Source organism: Ailuropoda melanoleuca, chromosome 16 (genome assembly GCF_002007445.2).
Source record: "Ailuropoda melanoleuca isolate Jingjing chromosome 16, ASM200744v2, whole genome shotgun sequence".
In the NCBI taxonomy this organism is placed as follows: Eukaryota; Metazoa; Chordata; class Mammalia; order Carnivora; family Ursidae; genus Ailuropoda; species Ailuropoda melanoleuca.
In genome coordinates, this window is record NC_048233.1 from 82,972,530 (window position 1) to 82,987,672 (window position 15,143).

Consider the following 15,143-nt stretch of genomic DNA (forward strand, 5'->3'; position numbering starts at 1 on the left):
CCGTGACAGAATGCTGGCCCACGAGGAGCAGGGGCCACTGTGTCCCCGCACCCACGACAGTGACAGGGTGTGGGGAGCCCTCAGTAAATGGAGCAGGAGGGGTGGTGGTGGGAGGGGCTGCCCTGACTGCGAGGTAAGGAGGCAGGACGGTTGTGGCAGGAAGGCCGAGGAGCCGTAGGCCCAAGAGCAGCACGTGCAAAGGCCCTGTGCCAGGAGACGGCTGTGGCAGAAGCCTGGGCACCGGGAAGCAGGAGCCGCGCGCCCAGGGTCGGGTGTGGGCACGGGGAGCAGGGGCGGCGCGGGCCCGGCGGGCAGGGAGGCAGGGCAGCTGCGGCCGCTGACCTCTCGCTGGCAGTGAGCGTGCGCGGGGGCACGGGGGTCCGTCCGGCCCTGCCTGCCTGCGGCTGTCGGGGGGCCCTGCCTGACCCGGGCCGGTGCACCCCTGGGGCCAGCCCTTTGAGGAGCCGGCCAGGCAAGAGCAGAGATGGCGGCCGTGTGAGCAGAAGGCGGCCCTGAATTAATCTGTCACTAAAGCTTGGCCATGGCAGGCGCAGTCATGATTTAGATGAATAATTGAAACGCTCCGATACATTTATTATCCCTTTAGTGCAAAAGTGGCAGAGAAAGACGAGGGGTAATTGAAAAAGAGCGCACAAATCTCCGCGAGAAAGCCGGCTTCTTATCGCCGAGTAAACATTTCAGTCCCAATAAACAGGAGAGACATGCGTCAGGGCCCTGTCGATTCCCATCCTGATTTAGGGCCCGCCTCCCTTCTTACCATACAATAGGAGAGCGCTCTGTTTTTTAAAAAAAAAATGTTTATCGAGCCAGTGAAAGTCTCTCCAGGAGAGAGGCGGGGAGCAGGCGTGGCCCCGTGGTGGCAGGGTCTGAGGTCTAGTGCAGAGGCTGCCCCAGCCCTCCCAGTCTCCCCAGCGCAGGCACCAGCCCTCCACCTGCTGGGCCTCTCTAGCCCTCCGCGCCGTCCAACTCCTATTCACCCCTCAGGGCTCGAGTCAGATGCCCCCTCTGCTGGGAAGCCTCCTACCAAACTGGGTCTCCATGAGGGCAGAGCCGAGTTCTGGGTCCCCATCACCACCCACACTCAGAGAGAGTCCTGGGGAGGAATGGGGGGGCCTTCCAGAGACTCACAGTGTTGCCAGAACCAACTACCTTGGCCTCAGGGCCTGGTAGGGACCCAGGCCCACAATGAGTCTGGCCCAAGAGTCCTGCACTCTTTGGGTTAAGTCCTTGTGGCCCAGTAGCCCCCAGGGCTCTCGCTGAGGGCACAGGCGCCCACAGACTCCCCTCCCTGCTCCTGAGAGGCCGCAGGCCTCCCCCACCTGTAACCCAGCAATTGGGCTCGCTTCACCAAAGCCCTGCAGGCCAGGCCCCAGGCCTCCTTTTGAGGGCCTCCTTCTGAGCCATCACTGTCCCCGCCTCCAACCCCCCATTCCTGCCTGCTGTCCCTCCCCCTGCCCCAGTGCCCAGGGCCTGGCATACAGAGGGTGCAACGACCCGCCCCATAAACTGGCTTGGAAACCCCTTGAACCCAGTCCCTGAGGAGAGTGTGTTCTCTACTCTAGCGGGGAGACAAGCAGTAACAGAAAATACAGGTCCGCTAAAAGGGGATCATGCTCTGGGAAAAGCTGCAGAGAAGAGGGAGAGGGTCAGCTGGGGCCTGCAGCCCAACTCAGAGTGGCCAGGGCAGGCCACCCCTGACTGATGCTTGCATGGATGGGGGGGCGAGGGTGTAGATGGGGGGACGAGGGTGTAGATGGGGGGGCGAGGGTGTAGATGGGTGGATGGATGGGTGGTTGGGAGGTACATGGCTGGATGGGGAAGGAAGGTGGATAGTGGGGGGTAGATGGATGGGTGGAGAGGTAGATAGAGGGGTGGGGGTAGATGGATGAATGGGGGGTAGATGGATGGGTGGAGGGGGGATGGAGAGGTGGGGTGTGTGGCAGGTGGATGGGTGGTGATACGAGGGTGGGGAGTGGGTAGAGGCCTGAACCCCCATGGGGTTGGACACTGGAGGAGAGGAGGAAACCTCATGTGATGCCCTGGGAAGACAGCAGTGGGTTTGGGCAGAGCCAGGTGGGGACCTGGGCCACTGAGTCCCAGGCCACTGCTGCCTGTGGCTCCCACCCGGGCAGTTGGGGGGCAGGGGGTTAAGGCTGGATGGAACAGCGGGCAGCAGGGGGCACAGGTGGCAGAGGGTAGCGGACATCTCAGAGGTCTGGGCCCATCCCCGTTCCAGCCCTAGGCAGGCACCAGGCCCCCACAGCTCCAGCCTCACCCCCACCACGGTCCCCTCCCTGCCACCTCCACCTTGTTCCCATCACATTAGCAGAGTGACAGCCCCAGTGAGCACTCGAGGCGGCTTCATAAATCTCGGCCGGCGTTAAAAGGCTGGACTCCAGGCCCACTTCCTCCTGGGTCCTGGCCCACTCCATCCATCTCTGCGTCGGGCAGGCAGCACTTGGGGCCTGCTCCAGCCTCCTCTCCCCCTCAGTGCTGCCAGAAGGGGAGCTGGAGGACCCCCTCAATACCCCTGCACTCAGTCTGGCCAGGGCAGGTGCCCTGTGACCTCTTGGAGTGAGGTCGCCCAGCCATCTATGAGCCCATCCCTGCCCACCGTGCCTCAAACCCCAGTGGTTCCTGCTGCCCTCCCCAGCAAGTCCTTCGCGGAACACGTCAGGCCATTGCTACCTTTTTGTAGTTCATTCATTCATTCAACAACCATTTAATTGAGCACCTACCCTACGTGCCAGACCCAGTTCTAGCTGCGGGAGATCCACGAGTGCCCTCTGGAGCTTGTTCTCAGCGGGGGGATGGACGATCAACATTGACCACGACAAGTGAGTTACCTGACGCGGGGCTCTGGACACAGAAGCCCTGGGGCAGGCAGGGCTGGGCTGGGGATTGCAGGTTGCGGTCGGAGCAGGCAGCCACAGTTTCAGCAAGGGGTTGGGGTGGGCCTCCCTGAGAAGGCGGCTAGCATGGAAACCTGGCCAGAGGTGAAGGGAGCTGCCACAGCCCCCAGCTGGGGAAGAGGGTTCCCGGCCGAGAGGACAGCCCGTGCACAGGCCTGGGGCGGGAGCAGCAGGGAGGCTGGTGCCCAGTGAGGGACAGCTGGGCAGTGGCAGGGAGTCTGGCAGGTGCCTGGGGCCCTGAGAACTTGGCCTTGGCTCTGAGGGGAGAGCCCTAGCAGAGTTTTCAGCAGAAGAGGGGTGATGACCTGACTTAGGATTTAAAAGGCCCACACTGTTTTGGGGTCCTTTGTCTCCCAAAACTGAATGGCTAGAAGTCCAGTTTCCCATGGGCTCTGAGCGGCCCCTGCATCATCTCCTGCCTTCTGTCCACCTGGCGGGACTGCGACTGCTCCAATCTTCTAAGTCTCCCCAAATGCCTCATGTTCTCCCTCACTTCAGGCCTTCGCCTGTGCTGTTCCCTCTGGCCAGGACACCCTTCCCGTCACTCTTTGCTGGCTGTCTTCTAGCCATCCCTCAGGTCCCAGTGTAGGTGTCACCTCCTTCCAGGAGCCCTGCTCCCCCATCACACCAAGCACCCTGGGGGGGTCTCATCTGGACTGTGAGCTCGGGGAAGGCAGGGACCTCTGGTCCTCTGGCACCCAGCTCAGGGCCGTGCACACAGTGGGTGCTCAGTTACTGGGTGATGAAAAAACAAACAAAGGAGAGGAATATCTGAAGGTGGAGCATGGCAAGTGGCAGGTCAGTGACAGCCCCTGAGTCCTCCAAAGGGACAGGCTTCAGAAGAAGGTCCTAGAAGGTCCTAGCTGGGCCCCCAGCCCCAGGGAAGTCCGGATTCTGTGAGGCCTCCAGGATAGCTGTGACCTCCATGGGGACAGTGGAGGAGAAGTGGGGGAGGGAGGGAGGGAAAATATCTGTAGTCACAAACAGACCCCCCCACGCCTCCTGCATGCTGGCTGGTCACCGACAGCTCTTAGCACTGCTCTTATTTATTCCAGACCTTAATGCCCCTTTTATTTTTCCCCCTTTTAAAACCTGGCCTGGGCCCCGCCACTGCTGCCGTAAACACGGCCCCCGGGATTTATCCGACGGCGCATTAACCCCTGCCCCCTAGCTCACCAATCATGTTGCTGCCTGTGCAGACAGCGGGCAGCCCAGCCGGCAGGGGCCGAGGCCAGGGGCCGGGCCAGGGGGCTGGTGTGGCCAGCCTAGGCAGGGCTGACCAGGGGAGGCGGGCACGGGGGGGGGGACACAGGGACTGCCCCTGCCTTGGCACCTGCCAAACGTGTAGGCCGTGTCCCTCCCCCTCTCGCCCACCTGGCGCTGCTGGAGCGCCTGCTTGCCGGTGGGTAGCGACAGTGAACACACACGCTTTCTGGAGGGCATCACAGCCGGCAGAACGCTCCCTGACTTTGCGAGGCCTTCTCCTGGCTGTGGGGCCATCCTCGAGGTCTTAGAGGGGAGCAGATCAGATCGTCTTGCCCTCCCAGGTGGGAAAACTGAAGCCAAAATGCCTGGGCTTTCCCTACCACACCTACAGCCCCCAGTCCTAGGCCCAGTCTCTTTAACCCTCAAGTGTCCCGCCGCACCCCTCCCAGCCCCCCAGTAACAGACCAGGAGGTCTCTCTTCAGAGGGTGGGGACCAGCTGGGTCACCCAGCAGCAAGGGGGCCAGGCCTGCCATCCAGGGCTCCAGCTTTGTCCCCAGTGATGGCAGGCCAGGCCGAGGGGGTGGGTGTCAGAAAAGGTCAGAGATAGAGAAATGGGGGTGGGCTCACAGTGGGGAGGGCTGCAGGGGAACGCGCATGGTGGGCAAGGAGGCCCAGAGGAGAGAAGCAGCCATGGAAGGAGAGACTTCAGGAACCCACCCCCCAAGCCCAGCGTCCGCCGNCCCCGGCCAGGCCACGGAAGGGTTCACTTACCGCCACCGCCTCCGAGCAGGGAGCTGTTGGCTGCAAGAGAGAGAGAGAAAGGCCAGTCAGCTGGGGAGCAGCTGGTGGGCCAGCGGCTTGTGCAGAGGGGAGGTGGGGGGCTGGCAGGTGGGTCTGAGCAACGGGCCCGGGGCTCTGGGGCTTCAGACTCTGGGCACAGGATCTTCTCTGAGGCAGGGTCAGAGAAGGGGGAGGAGGGGGAGGCGGGGTCTTCCTCTCCTGCTGAGGCTCCTGCAGGGCCTGGGGTTTGCAGGGTGGCAGGGCCCTGCGGGGTCTGGAGCGGCAGCTGACCTGTGGCCACGTGCATCCTTTCATTCATTTATTCTGATGCCCCAGCGTCTCCCGAGGCCTGTCTGTGCCAGGCCTGGTCGCTACCCTTGGAGCCCATGGGACACAACTAGAAGCTGCTAGGAAACAAACTCTCTGTGCAACTGTGCTGAGTCCTTCCCAGGGAACGAGTACCTGTTGGGGGGGGGGAAGGGTGCGGGGTAAGAACATGAGCCTGTGAGCGAGGACTGGGGGCACCCAACAGATGGCAGGGACCCCATCCCAGGGCAGCACGGTGAGGGCACAGAGTACTGGTATTGGAACCGTAGCTGCTTCCACAGACGGCTGACTTGAGCCTCCTTGCTCTGTGCCTCAGTTTCCCCCGGGGAGAGGAGACCATCTCCCAGGGTTGGTAATGAAAGCCGAGGCAGAGAGAGGGATCCTGAGCTCCAGCCCCCTCCCCGGCTGCTGGGGCTGACGTGTCCATCTCGCTCTGCCTGGCCTGCTGCCCCCTCCTGCTTCCCCGGGGGCTGATGTGAAGGCCAAGTGAATCTGGCAGCCTCTCGGCCCGCATGTCAGGGCTGTGCAGGTCAGTGCCCCTCACCAGCCACGGCTCCGGCACCCAGCCGCGCAGCTGACTCTGTGTTAACTGCTCTTGCTAATCAGGGGAAGTGATGGGCGAGATGGGGCAGGTGCGGCCCAGGTGGGGAGGCCAGCTGTGCCTCGGCTCCTCTGGTCCCAGGAGTCCTGGCTCCCAGGCCCGGCCTGCTGTCCCTCCACTGCTCCTGCACCCCACCTACCTTCTGGGGTCCTGGTGCCGCTCCTCTGTAGGAGGGGGACACGGAGCAGAGCCCGGGCCGGGAGTGGGGGCCCCTTCCCGGCTGGCCAGTCCTCCCGCCCGGGGTGCTGTGCGGACGCTGTGGACCCTGCTAAGTGGTGTCGGGCGGCTCCGAGTGGCTGGTCTCCCAGAGCTGACAGCTCTTCGCTTGGGGAATAATTAATTCCACAGCCCGCAAACGCAGGGCTGCAAGTTGCCACGTTACTTGCGAGATTAATACAAGCAGCTAATTAAGANGCCACGTTACTTGCGAGATTAATACAAGCAGCTAATTAAGATGGAGAGGCGAGGAGCGGCTGGGCACTCCCAGAACAGGGCTGGGGGCTGCGGGGATCGTGGGAGGAGGGCCGGCTAAGCAGGCGGGGAGGCAGCCAGGAGCAGGGGCCGAGCAGGAGAAGGACCGGGCGGGGACAGCCAGGCAGATGCCCTGCTGAAGGGCTGGGCTCCCGCCCGGCTCTGGAGGAGGCTGCTGCCCGGGGAGTGCTGTGCACAACTGACCCCACTTACAGCAGAACAGAGCCTCACTGGAGGTGCTCTGGCTCCCAGGCGCCCGAGGCCAGGGTCGAGTTGCCTAGTGGTGGTGGCAGGGTCCGAATGGTCTGACTCTGTAGTCAAGCCACAGGCCCACCTGGAGGCAGCGCAGGGAGCCTCTGCCCCTGGCCAGGGCTGAGGCCTGACTCTTCACACAGTAGGCCCTTCAGATGCAGTGTGGCTCCACCCCCACCCCAAGGGTCGGGCTGCAGGGGTGGGGAGAGGGGCTGGACCTGTGGACAGCCCTGCCCTGGAGGCAGCAGGGGAGGCCTGGGCTTGTTGGGTTGGCCCAGAGCGGTCCTGGCAGCTGTCAGAAGCTGCCCTCCAAGGGCCCCCCCCCACCTCCCCCGTCACCTCTCTCTCTTAATTAACACCGGCCACGAACGAGCTGGCTCCCACTCCCAGAGGGCTCTGTGCCAAATGTGTTGGCCTTGAGCCTCGAAGGGCCGGGAGGGGAAGGGGCGCTGACCTGCCCCTGTTGGAAGGGACCAACCCCCACCTGCCTAGTATCCCTTGAACCCCACCATGTGTTGGTCTGCCCAGGTCAAGGACTGGGGTGAGCTGCCCCGATGTCCCCCAGGGCCAGGAACACCCGAGGGCTGGGGAGGGAGGTGGGCTGGGGCCAGAAAGAATTTCACAGGTCTGAGCCAGTGGAAGGGTGGCCCAGGTGGCCAGGTGGTGTCACCTGCCCCAGGTGGGAACAGGCAGGCAGCACTAGCACTGGGGCTCAGTCTCGGGCTGCATAGAGGACCTGGTCACCAGCTTGTCCCCAAGCTCAGTGGGTGTCCTAGGAGGCTGGTTGGCATGTCCCCTTCCTCCAGCCCACTAGGTTGACGGTCTCATGGGTGGGGGTTCGGGGGAAGGGCAGCAACCCAGGGGTCTGCACCCAATTTCACCCTCCTCTTTCTCCCGAGCCCCTGGCGGCCCTCTCCCGGAGGGGCCTGAGTGCCTGGCCCCCAGAGGGAGGCCCCACGAAGCTGCCCAAGGTGCTCACAGGTGGGCCAGGCTGCTTGAGAGAAAGCCTGGAGGCTTGGGAGAAAGGGAAGCAGAAAGGGGGTGCGGCCCAGCCTCCCATCAGAAGCATGGTGAGTCCAGGCCTGCCTGCTCCCCGGGCCAGGGCTGGCCCTCCCCCGACCCAGGCAATGCCCTCGAGTCCCTGGCTCCTTCCCCTTCTGCAGTCACAACCATGCTCCCTTCAGTTCGGTTTAAGCCCTAAATCACAACTGGTCATGAGCCCATTTTTCAGATGGGAAAACAGGCTCAAAGAGAGATGGTGGAGGGAGGGGAGGTGCTGGGCCCAGGGCGGCTGCTTGTCAGCGTGCCTTTTCCTGCTTCTTTTTATTTTATTTTTAAAGATTTTATTTATTTATTTGACAGAGAGAGACAGCTAGTGAGAGAGGGAACACAAGCAGGGGGAGTGGGAGAGGAAGAAGCAGGCCCCCAGCGGAGAAGCCTGATGTGGGGCCGGATCCCAGAACTCCGGGATCACGCCCTGGGCCGAAGGCAGACGCTTAACGACTGCGCCACTCAGGCGTCCCTCTCCTGCTTCTTTTTAAATATTTTATTTTTTTAAGTAATCTCTACACCCAACGTGGGGCTCGAACTCACGACCCCAAGATCAAGAGTTGCAGGCTCCACTGACTGAGCCGGCCAGGCGCCCCAGTTATCGTCCTTCTTAACCCCTACACGCTCCCTCATCTGTTCCCAATGCCTTCTTGCTGAGGCAGGATGATGGGTGAGTAGATGCGTGCTGTGGAGACAAGCATTGGACTTCCAACTGAAGCCAGGGGTCATGACCTGGCCCCACTCCAGGGACCCAACATGGCCCAGCAAAGCAGGGGTCTCTGAGCTCCTGAGGGGCCGAGTGAGCTGAGCTCAGGCCTCGCCCTGGGACGTGGGAAGAGGCACGAGGCCCGCTCTGGCTTTGGCGAGGGGGGGGGTGTAGGTTCCTGGGCCAGAGCGTGCACCCTGGGAGCTATGGGTGCCTTTCCTCAATGCTGCCATCCCGTCTGCTTACTGGTCCCCACGGCAGGGTGAGGTGGGCCAGCTTCACACCTTCTCAGGCTCAGGGCACCTCCTCCGGGGACCCAGCCCCTTCCCCTGCCCCCCAGCACTTGTGTCCCGGGGGGCGGGGTGGAGTTTCTCCCCATTTTGGGCCCCAGCATCCGACCCCCGTCAGGGGCTGGCGTGTGGTCACTGTGCAGGAAAAGGGAGAAGGCCAGACCCTGAGGGCTTGGCCACTGTCATTACAGGTCAGAGGCAGGCCCAGGGGAAAACAGACAGACCTGGCTGGCCCCTTCTTCACTCTCTACACGAAGCATTTTAATTGGGTGCCAACTGCTTGCCACGTGCCACCGAGTACATAGAGATGAACAAGACACAGTCCCTGGACCTCACGCGCTCCCAGGCCTAACTGGGGCGGGCGAGGGAGGTACAAGATCTGGTGAGGCCTGGAGGCTGGGAGGGCTTCACAGAGGAGGTGACATTTGAGCTGAGGCTGGAGGGAGGCAGCTGCATACCTGCAGAGAAAAGGAGAAGCATGCGGGGAGGGGCACAGCAGGGGCACGGGAGGGGCACAGGCAGGCACTGTGGAAGGTCTAAGGAGTCTGAGCATGTCCTGGGGCAGGGTGAGGAGCTGCTGGGCTTGGGGAAGGACGAGGTTGGCTCTGCCTGCCGCTCAGCAGGCTGGAGTGAGGGCCAGCACTGGACTGAGCCAGGGCGTGGAGCTGGATGCTGGGGGTGGGGGTGGGGTCCGAGTGGAGTCTCTGGGGCGCACAGAGACCTCTTCCTCTTCCTGGCCACCCCCACTACCCACCCCTCCTGCCCCTGCCGGGCAGCACCTCGTTAAAAGAACGGCCCCCACTTTGAGGGCCAGGCGTGGCATAGTGGGCCCATAATAGTTTTAGCGACCCATGAAAATATAATTTCTTTTAAAATCAGAAGAGGAGGGGCACCTGGGTGGCTCAGTCCAACTCTTGGGTTCGGCTCAGATCAGGATCTCAGGGTCATGGGATCAAGTCCCGCCTCCGCTGACTGGGGAGTCTGTTTGAGATTCTCGCCCCCCTGCCCCGCCCCCCGCGTGAGCTCGCTCTCTCTCTCTCAAATAAATAAGTAAATCTTTAAAAAATTAAAAATAAAATCAGAAGAGTAAATGAACTTCAAGTTTGGAATTATTTTTAGTATATAACGTTAATATATTTTGTCTTTATGCCAACAAACTCATAAAATCAGCTTCTAACATACATTTTTTAAATGTTTGTTATTAATTGTTTTATGTATTTAAGTGGTTCTCTGGCTAATATATTTTGATAGAGAAAGGGCCCATAACGGCAGAGGGGCCTGGGCCTAGGCCGGGTAAGCTCCGACTAACACTGACTTCTTCAACCCTTACCCTGTGTGGAAGGCATGTTACCAACCCATTTTACAGATGAGTGAGCTGAGCCATAGAGAACAATCTTCTCACAATGCAAATTTGAGCATCTCCTGTTTTCCCTGCCCTCCGGTGTCCTGATGAAACCCTCCCAAAGCTCCCTTGTGTTCTAAGGACGAAGAACTGGCCCCTAGGGGTGCCTGGTTGTCTTAGGCAGTAGAACGTGTGACTCTTGATCTATGAGTCATGAGTTTGAGCCCTACGTTGCGGATAGAGTTTATTAAAAAAAAAAAAAAAAGGACTGACCCCTAGTATGGGGCCCATTGGCTCCTCCCCTCCTCCCCTTCCCCGCATCTCCCCCTGGGCCACACTCCCGGGTCCTCAAACTGGCTCCATTTCCTCCAGCCCCAGGGCCTTTGCATGGGCTGGCGCCTCTGCCTGGAGGAGACCCCCAACATCCCCCACCCCGAGAGCGAGGCTTGAGGGGCCCACCCAGCTCCCCGTGGGCTCCTTTGGGCCACAAAGCATTGCCTCCAGCCTCTTTCCCTCCCAGCAAGCAGTGCTTGCTGCTTGACCTCCCCAGTGCTGTGAGTGTCATTCACACTTGTCCCTGGCTCCCAGAACAGAGCTCCGTGCACAGTGCACAGCAGGCGAGCACCAACGATTTACTTACTGAACCACCGGCTTAGGGGCTATGCCCAGAGTCACTCAGCCAGGCCACCCTGGCGTCTGCCCGGCTCTGCAGCCATCAGGACTTGCAGAAGAGCCCACCCGAGGGGCCCTCGGAGGCAGGACCTGGGGTGGGGGGTGTGCAGGTGACGGGCTGGTCCAAGGGCAGTGGTAGGAGGCCACAGAGGAGCTGCCCGGGTCGTCCCCGACACATCCTCCAGCCCAGGGTGTGGGAGGCAAGGGGGCATTGTGCGGGGGCTGGGCTGCCAGAGAGGAGACCCAGTGACCCGAGGAAAGCGCTGAGCAGGTTACTGGGCCGGGGAGAGTCTGGGTGAGCGGGCGGGGCAGTGACTTTGAGCGGTCACAGCTCCTCTGTGTGCTGAGGCTGCTGTAACCTCTGCTCCAAACACCTCGTCCAGCTTCCAATGCCTGCGGGGAGGTGGGGGCTGCTCCCCCAGCCCCTCGGCCCACTCCCCTCCACCCTCCCTCAGAAGGCTAGATCTCACTTCCTATCCTTTGACGCATATACATCCAGCCCCTACTATGTGCCAGGCTCGGCGGGCACGGAGCTCATTATCCAGGAGGCAGACAGTCGAGAAACAACAGGACAGGAATGAACTCGAACAAGGATTACCATTTGTGTGAGAGGTTGGGAAGGCAGGAGAGACTGGCTGGCCAGCAAGTGGGGGTGGGGTGGGGACGATCCGGAAGGAGTCAAGGATCTGCTGAAGGTAAGGAGCCAGCTGTGAGGGGCACCCCCCAGGTGGGGGGGGACAGCCTGTGCAAAGGTCCTGAGGCAGAGTGAGGAGACCACTGTAGCGGAAGCAGAGTGAGTGGGGGCAGAGAAGTAGGAGAGAAGGTCAGAGGCGATGGGGGCAAGAGCGGCTCAGGGTGGGCACGATGGGGACCTGCAGGCTACTGCATTGAGCAGGTGGTCCCCCCCCAGGCCTGGAGCACCCCCAATGCCTGTGCATGTCCCATCACTACCATTCCATTGTTCCATTGCAGCCGCCCCGTGCCTGGCTGAGCCCCCACTGCCCCCCAGCACCCCAGAGTCCGGCACAGTGCCTGCTGCTGCCAAGGTGACGGCTGACCACCAGACCGCCGACTGGCCGGTAGCCCCAGCCCTGCCCGGAGCTTTAGGGGAGCAGGCTTTGTTCTTGGGACCCCAGCGCCATCCCTGCCCCCACTTCCTGCAGGCCTGCGGTGGGTATCCGTGTTACTTGAGGGTGAGTTGTTTAAAACACGCTTTAGATTAGAAATGTCCCGCAGATGGAATAAAATGTGACATGTGCTGAATTTCTGAAGATAAAACAAGAGACTTCAAAGGCATCTCAAGCTGTGAAAGCAGTTGCTGTGTTTGACAGACTCTGTCCCCCAGGCCAAGGTCACTGTCCTCTGAGGTGGGGCTNGTGGGAGAGGAAGAAGCAGGCTCATAGCAGAGGAGCCCGATGTGGGGCTCGATCCCATAACGCCGGGATCACGCCCTGAGCCGAAGGCAGACGCTCAACCGCTGTGCCACCCAGGCGCCCCGTCTCTGCTGATTATCTTAACATAGGTCTAGTACATGTGGACACACCCTGTTGACAGATGGGGAAACTGAGGCACAGAGAGGCAAAGTGATCTGCTCAAGGCCACCACCCTTAGTAGGAGAGGCCACCATCCTTGTGCTTTGCAAATCTGCTCCTGAAACCCCCAGCTGTGATCTTGGGTCCCCCGGGGCCTCGGGCTCCTCATCTGTGGGGTGGAGAGATCAGCTGACTGAGGCCTTTGTGGGCCATAGATGATAGAGTTTAAAATGGCTATAAAACGGGGCGCCTGGCTGGCTCAGTTGGAAGAGCATGCAACTCTTGATCTCGGGTTGTAAATTCGAGCCCCACGTTGGGTGGAGAGATTACTTCAAAATAAAATCTTTTTTTTTTTTAAAGATTTTATTTATTTGTCAGAGAGAGAGAGAGAGCACAAGCAGGGGGAGCAGCAGAGAGAGAAGCAGCCACGACCCTGCGATTATGACCTGAACCGAAGGCAGACACTTAACCGACTGAGCCACCAGTTGCCTCTAAAAATAAAATCTTGGGGCNGGCTCAGATCAGGATCTCAGGGTCATGGGATCAAGTCCCGCCTCCGCTGACTGGGGAGTCTGTTTGAGATTCTCGCCCCCCTGCCCCGCCCCCCGCGTGAGCTCGCTCTCTCTCTCTCAAATAAATAAGTAAATCTTTAAAAAATTAAAAATAAAATCAGAAGAGTAAATGAACTTCAAGTTTGGAATTATTTTTAGTATATAACGTTAATATATTTTGTCTTTATGCCAACAAACTCATAAAATCAGCTTCTAACATACATTTTTTAAATGTTTGTTATTAATTGTTTTATGTATTTAAGTGGTTCTCTGGCTAATATATTTTGATAGAGAAAGGGCCCATAACGGCAGAGGGGCCTGGGCCTAGGCCGGGTAAGCTCCGACTAACACTGACTTCTTCAACCCTTACCCTGTGTGGAAGGCATGTTACCAACCCATTTTACAGATGAGTGAGCTGAGCCATAGAGAACAATCTTCTCACAATGCAAATTTGAGCATCTCCTGTTTTCCCTGCCCTCCGGTGTCCTGATGAAACCCTCCCAAAGCTCCCTTGTGTTCTAAGGACGAAGAACTGGCCCCTAGGGGTGCCTGGTTGTCTTAGGCAGTAGAACGTGTGACTCTTGATCTATGAGTCATGAGTTTGAGCCCTACGTTGCGGATAGAGTTTATTAAAAAAAAAAAAAAAAGGACTGACCCCTAGTATGGGGCCCATTGGCTCCTCCCCTCCTCCCCTTCCCCGCATCTCCCCCTGGGCCACACTCCCGGGTCCTCAAACTGGCTCCATTTCCTCCAGCCCCAGGGCCTTTGCATGGGCTGGCGCCTCTGCCTGGAGGAGACCCCCAACATCCCCCACCCCGAGAGCGAGGCTTGAGGGGCCCACCCAGCTCCCCGTGGGCTCCTTTGGGCCACAAAGCATTGCCTCCAGCCTCTTTCCCTCCCAGCAAGCAGTGCTTGCTGCTTGACCTCCCCAGTGCTGTGAGTGTCATTCACACTTGTCCCTGGCTCCCAGAACAGAGCTCCGTGCACAGTGCACAGCAGGCGAGCACCAACGATTTACTTACTGAACCACCGGCTTAGGGGCTATGCCCAGAGTCACTCAGCCAGGCCACCCTGGCGTCTGCCCGGCTCTGCAGCCATCAGGACTTGCAGAAGAGCCCACCCGAGGGGCCCTCGGAGGCAGGACCTGGGGTGGGGGGTGTGCAGGTGACGGGCTGGTCCAAGGGCAGTGGTAGGAGGCCACAGAGGAGCTGCCCGGGTCGTCCCCGACACATCCTCCAGCCCAGGGTGTGGGAGGCAAGGGGGCATTGTGCGGGGGCTGGGCTGCCAGAGAGGAGACCCAGTGACCCGAGGAAAGCGCTGAGCAGGTTACTGGGCCGGGGAGAGTCTGGGTGAGCGGGCGGGGCAGTGACTTTGAGCGGTCACAGCTCCTCTGTGTGCTGAGGCTGCTGTAACCTCTGCTCCAAACACCTCGTCCAGCTTCCAATGCCTGCGGGGAGGTGGGGGCTGCTCCCCCAGCCCCTCGGCCCACTCCCCTCCACCCTCCCTCAGAAGGCTAGATCTCACTTCCTATCCTTTGACGCATATACATCCAGCCCCTACTATGTGCCAGGCTCGGCGGGCACGGAGCTCATTATCCAGGAGGCAGACAGTCGAGAAACAACAGGACAGGAATGAACTCGAACAAGGATTACCATTTGTGTGAGAGGTTGGGAAGGCAGGAGAGACTGGCTGGCCAGCAAGTGGGGGTGGGGTGGGGACGATCCGGAAGGAGTCAAGGATCTGCTGAAGGTAAGGAGCCAGCTGTGAGGGGCACCCCCCAGGTGGGGGGGGACAGCCTGTGCAAAGGTCCTGAGGCAGAGTGAGGAGACCACTGTAGCGGAAGCAGAGTGAGTGGGGGCAGAGAAGTAGGAGAGAAGGTCAGAGGCGATGGGGGCAAGAGCGGCTCAGGGTGGGCACGATGGGGACCTGCAGGCTACTGCATTGAGCAGGTGGTCCCCCCCCAGGCCTGGAGCACCCCCAATGCCTGTGCATGTCCCATCACTACCATTCCATTGTTCCATTGCAGCCGCCCCGTGCCTGGCTGAGCCCCCACTGCCCCCCAGCACCCCAGAGTCCGGCACAGTGCCTGCTGCTGCCAAGGTGACGGCTGACCACCAGACCGCCGACTGGCCGGTAGCCCCAGCCCTGCCCGGAGCTTTAGGGGAGCAGGCTTTGTTCTTGGGACCCCAGCGCCATCCCTGCCCCCACTTCCTGCAGGCCTGCGGTGGGTATCCGTGTTACTTGAGGGTGAGTTGTTTAAAACACGCTTTAGATTAGAAATGTCCCGCAGATGGAATAAAATGTGACATGTGCTGAATTTCTGAAGATAAAACAAGAGACTTCAAAGGCATCTCAAGCTGTGAAAGCAGTTGCTGTGTTTGACAGACTCTGTCCCCCAGGCCAAGGTCACTGTCCTCTGAGGTGGGGCT

General features: G+C 60.2%; 1 protein-coding gene across 3 annotated transcripts in view; it reads right to left on the minus strand.

The window, feature by feature from the left end:
* The window catches only part of MACROD1 (mono-ADP ribosylhydrolase 1), a 151,389-nt gene that overhangs the window by 8,864 nt on the left and 127,382 nt on the right, over nucleotides 1–15,143 (minus strand). For 2 of the 3 annotated variants that reach the window (XM_034646245.1, XM_034646243.1), the window contains exon 4: nucleotides 4,912–4,941. The exons of the other annotated variant lie outside the window; for it this stretch is intronic. In XM_034646245.1, coding sequence (XP_034502136.1) covers nucleotides 4,912–4,941 — 30 coding nt within the window. The remainder of the gene's footprint in view (nucleotides 1–4,911; nucleotides 4,942–15,143) is intronic. 3 annotated transcript variants of the gene reach the window in all.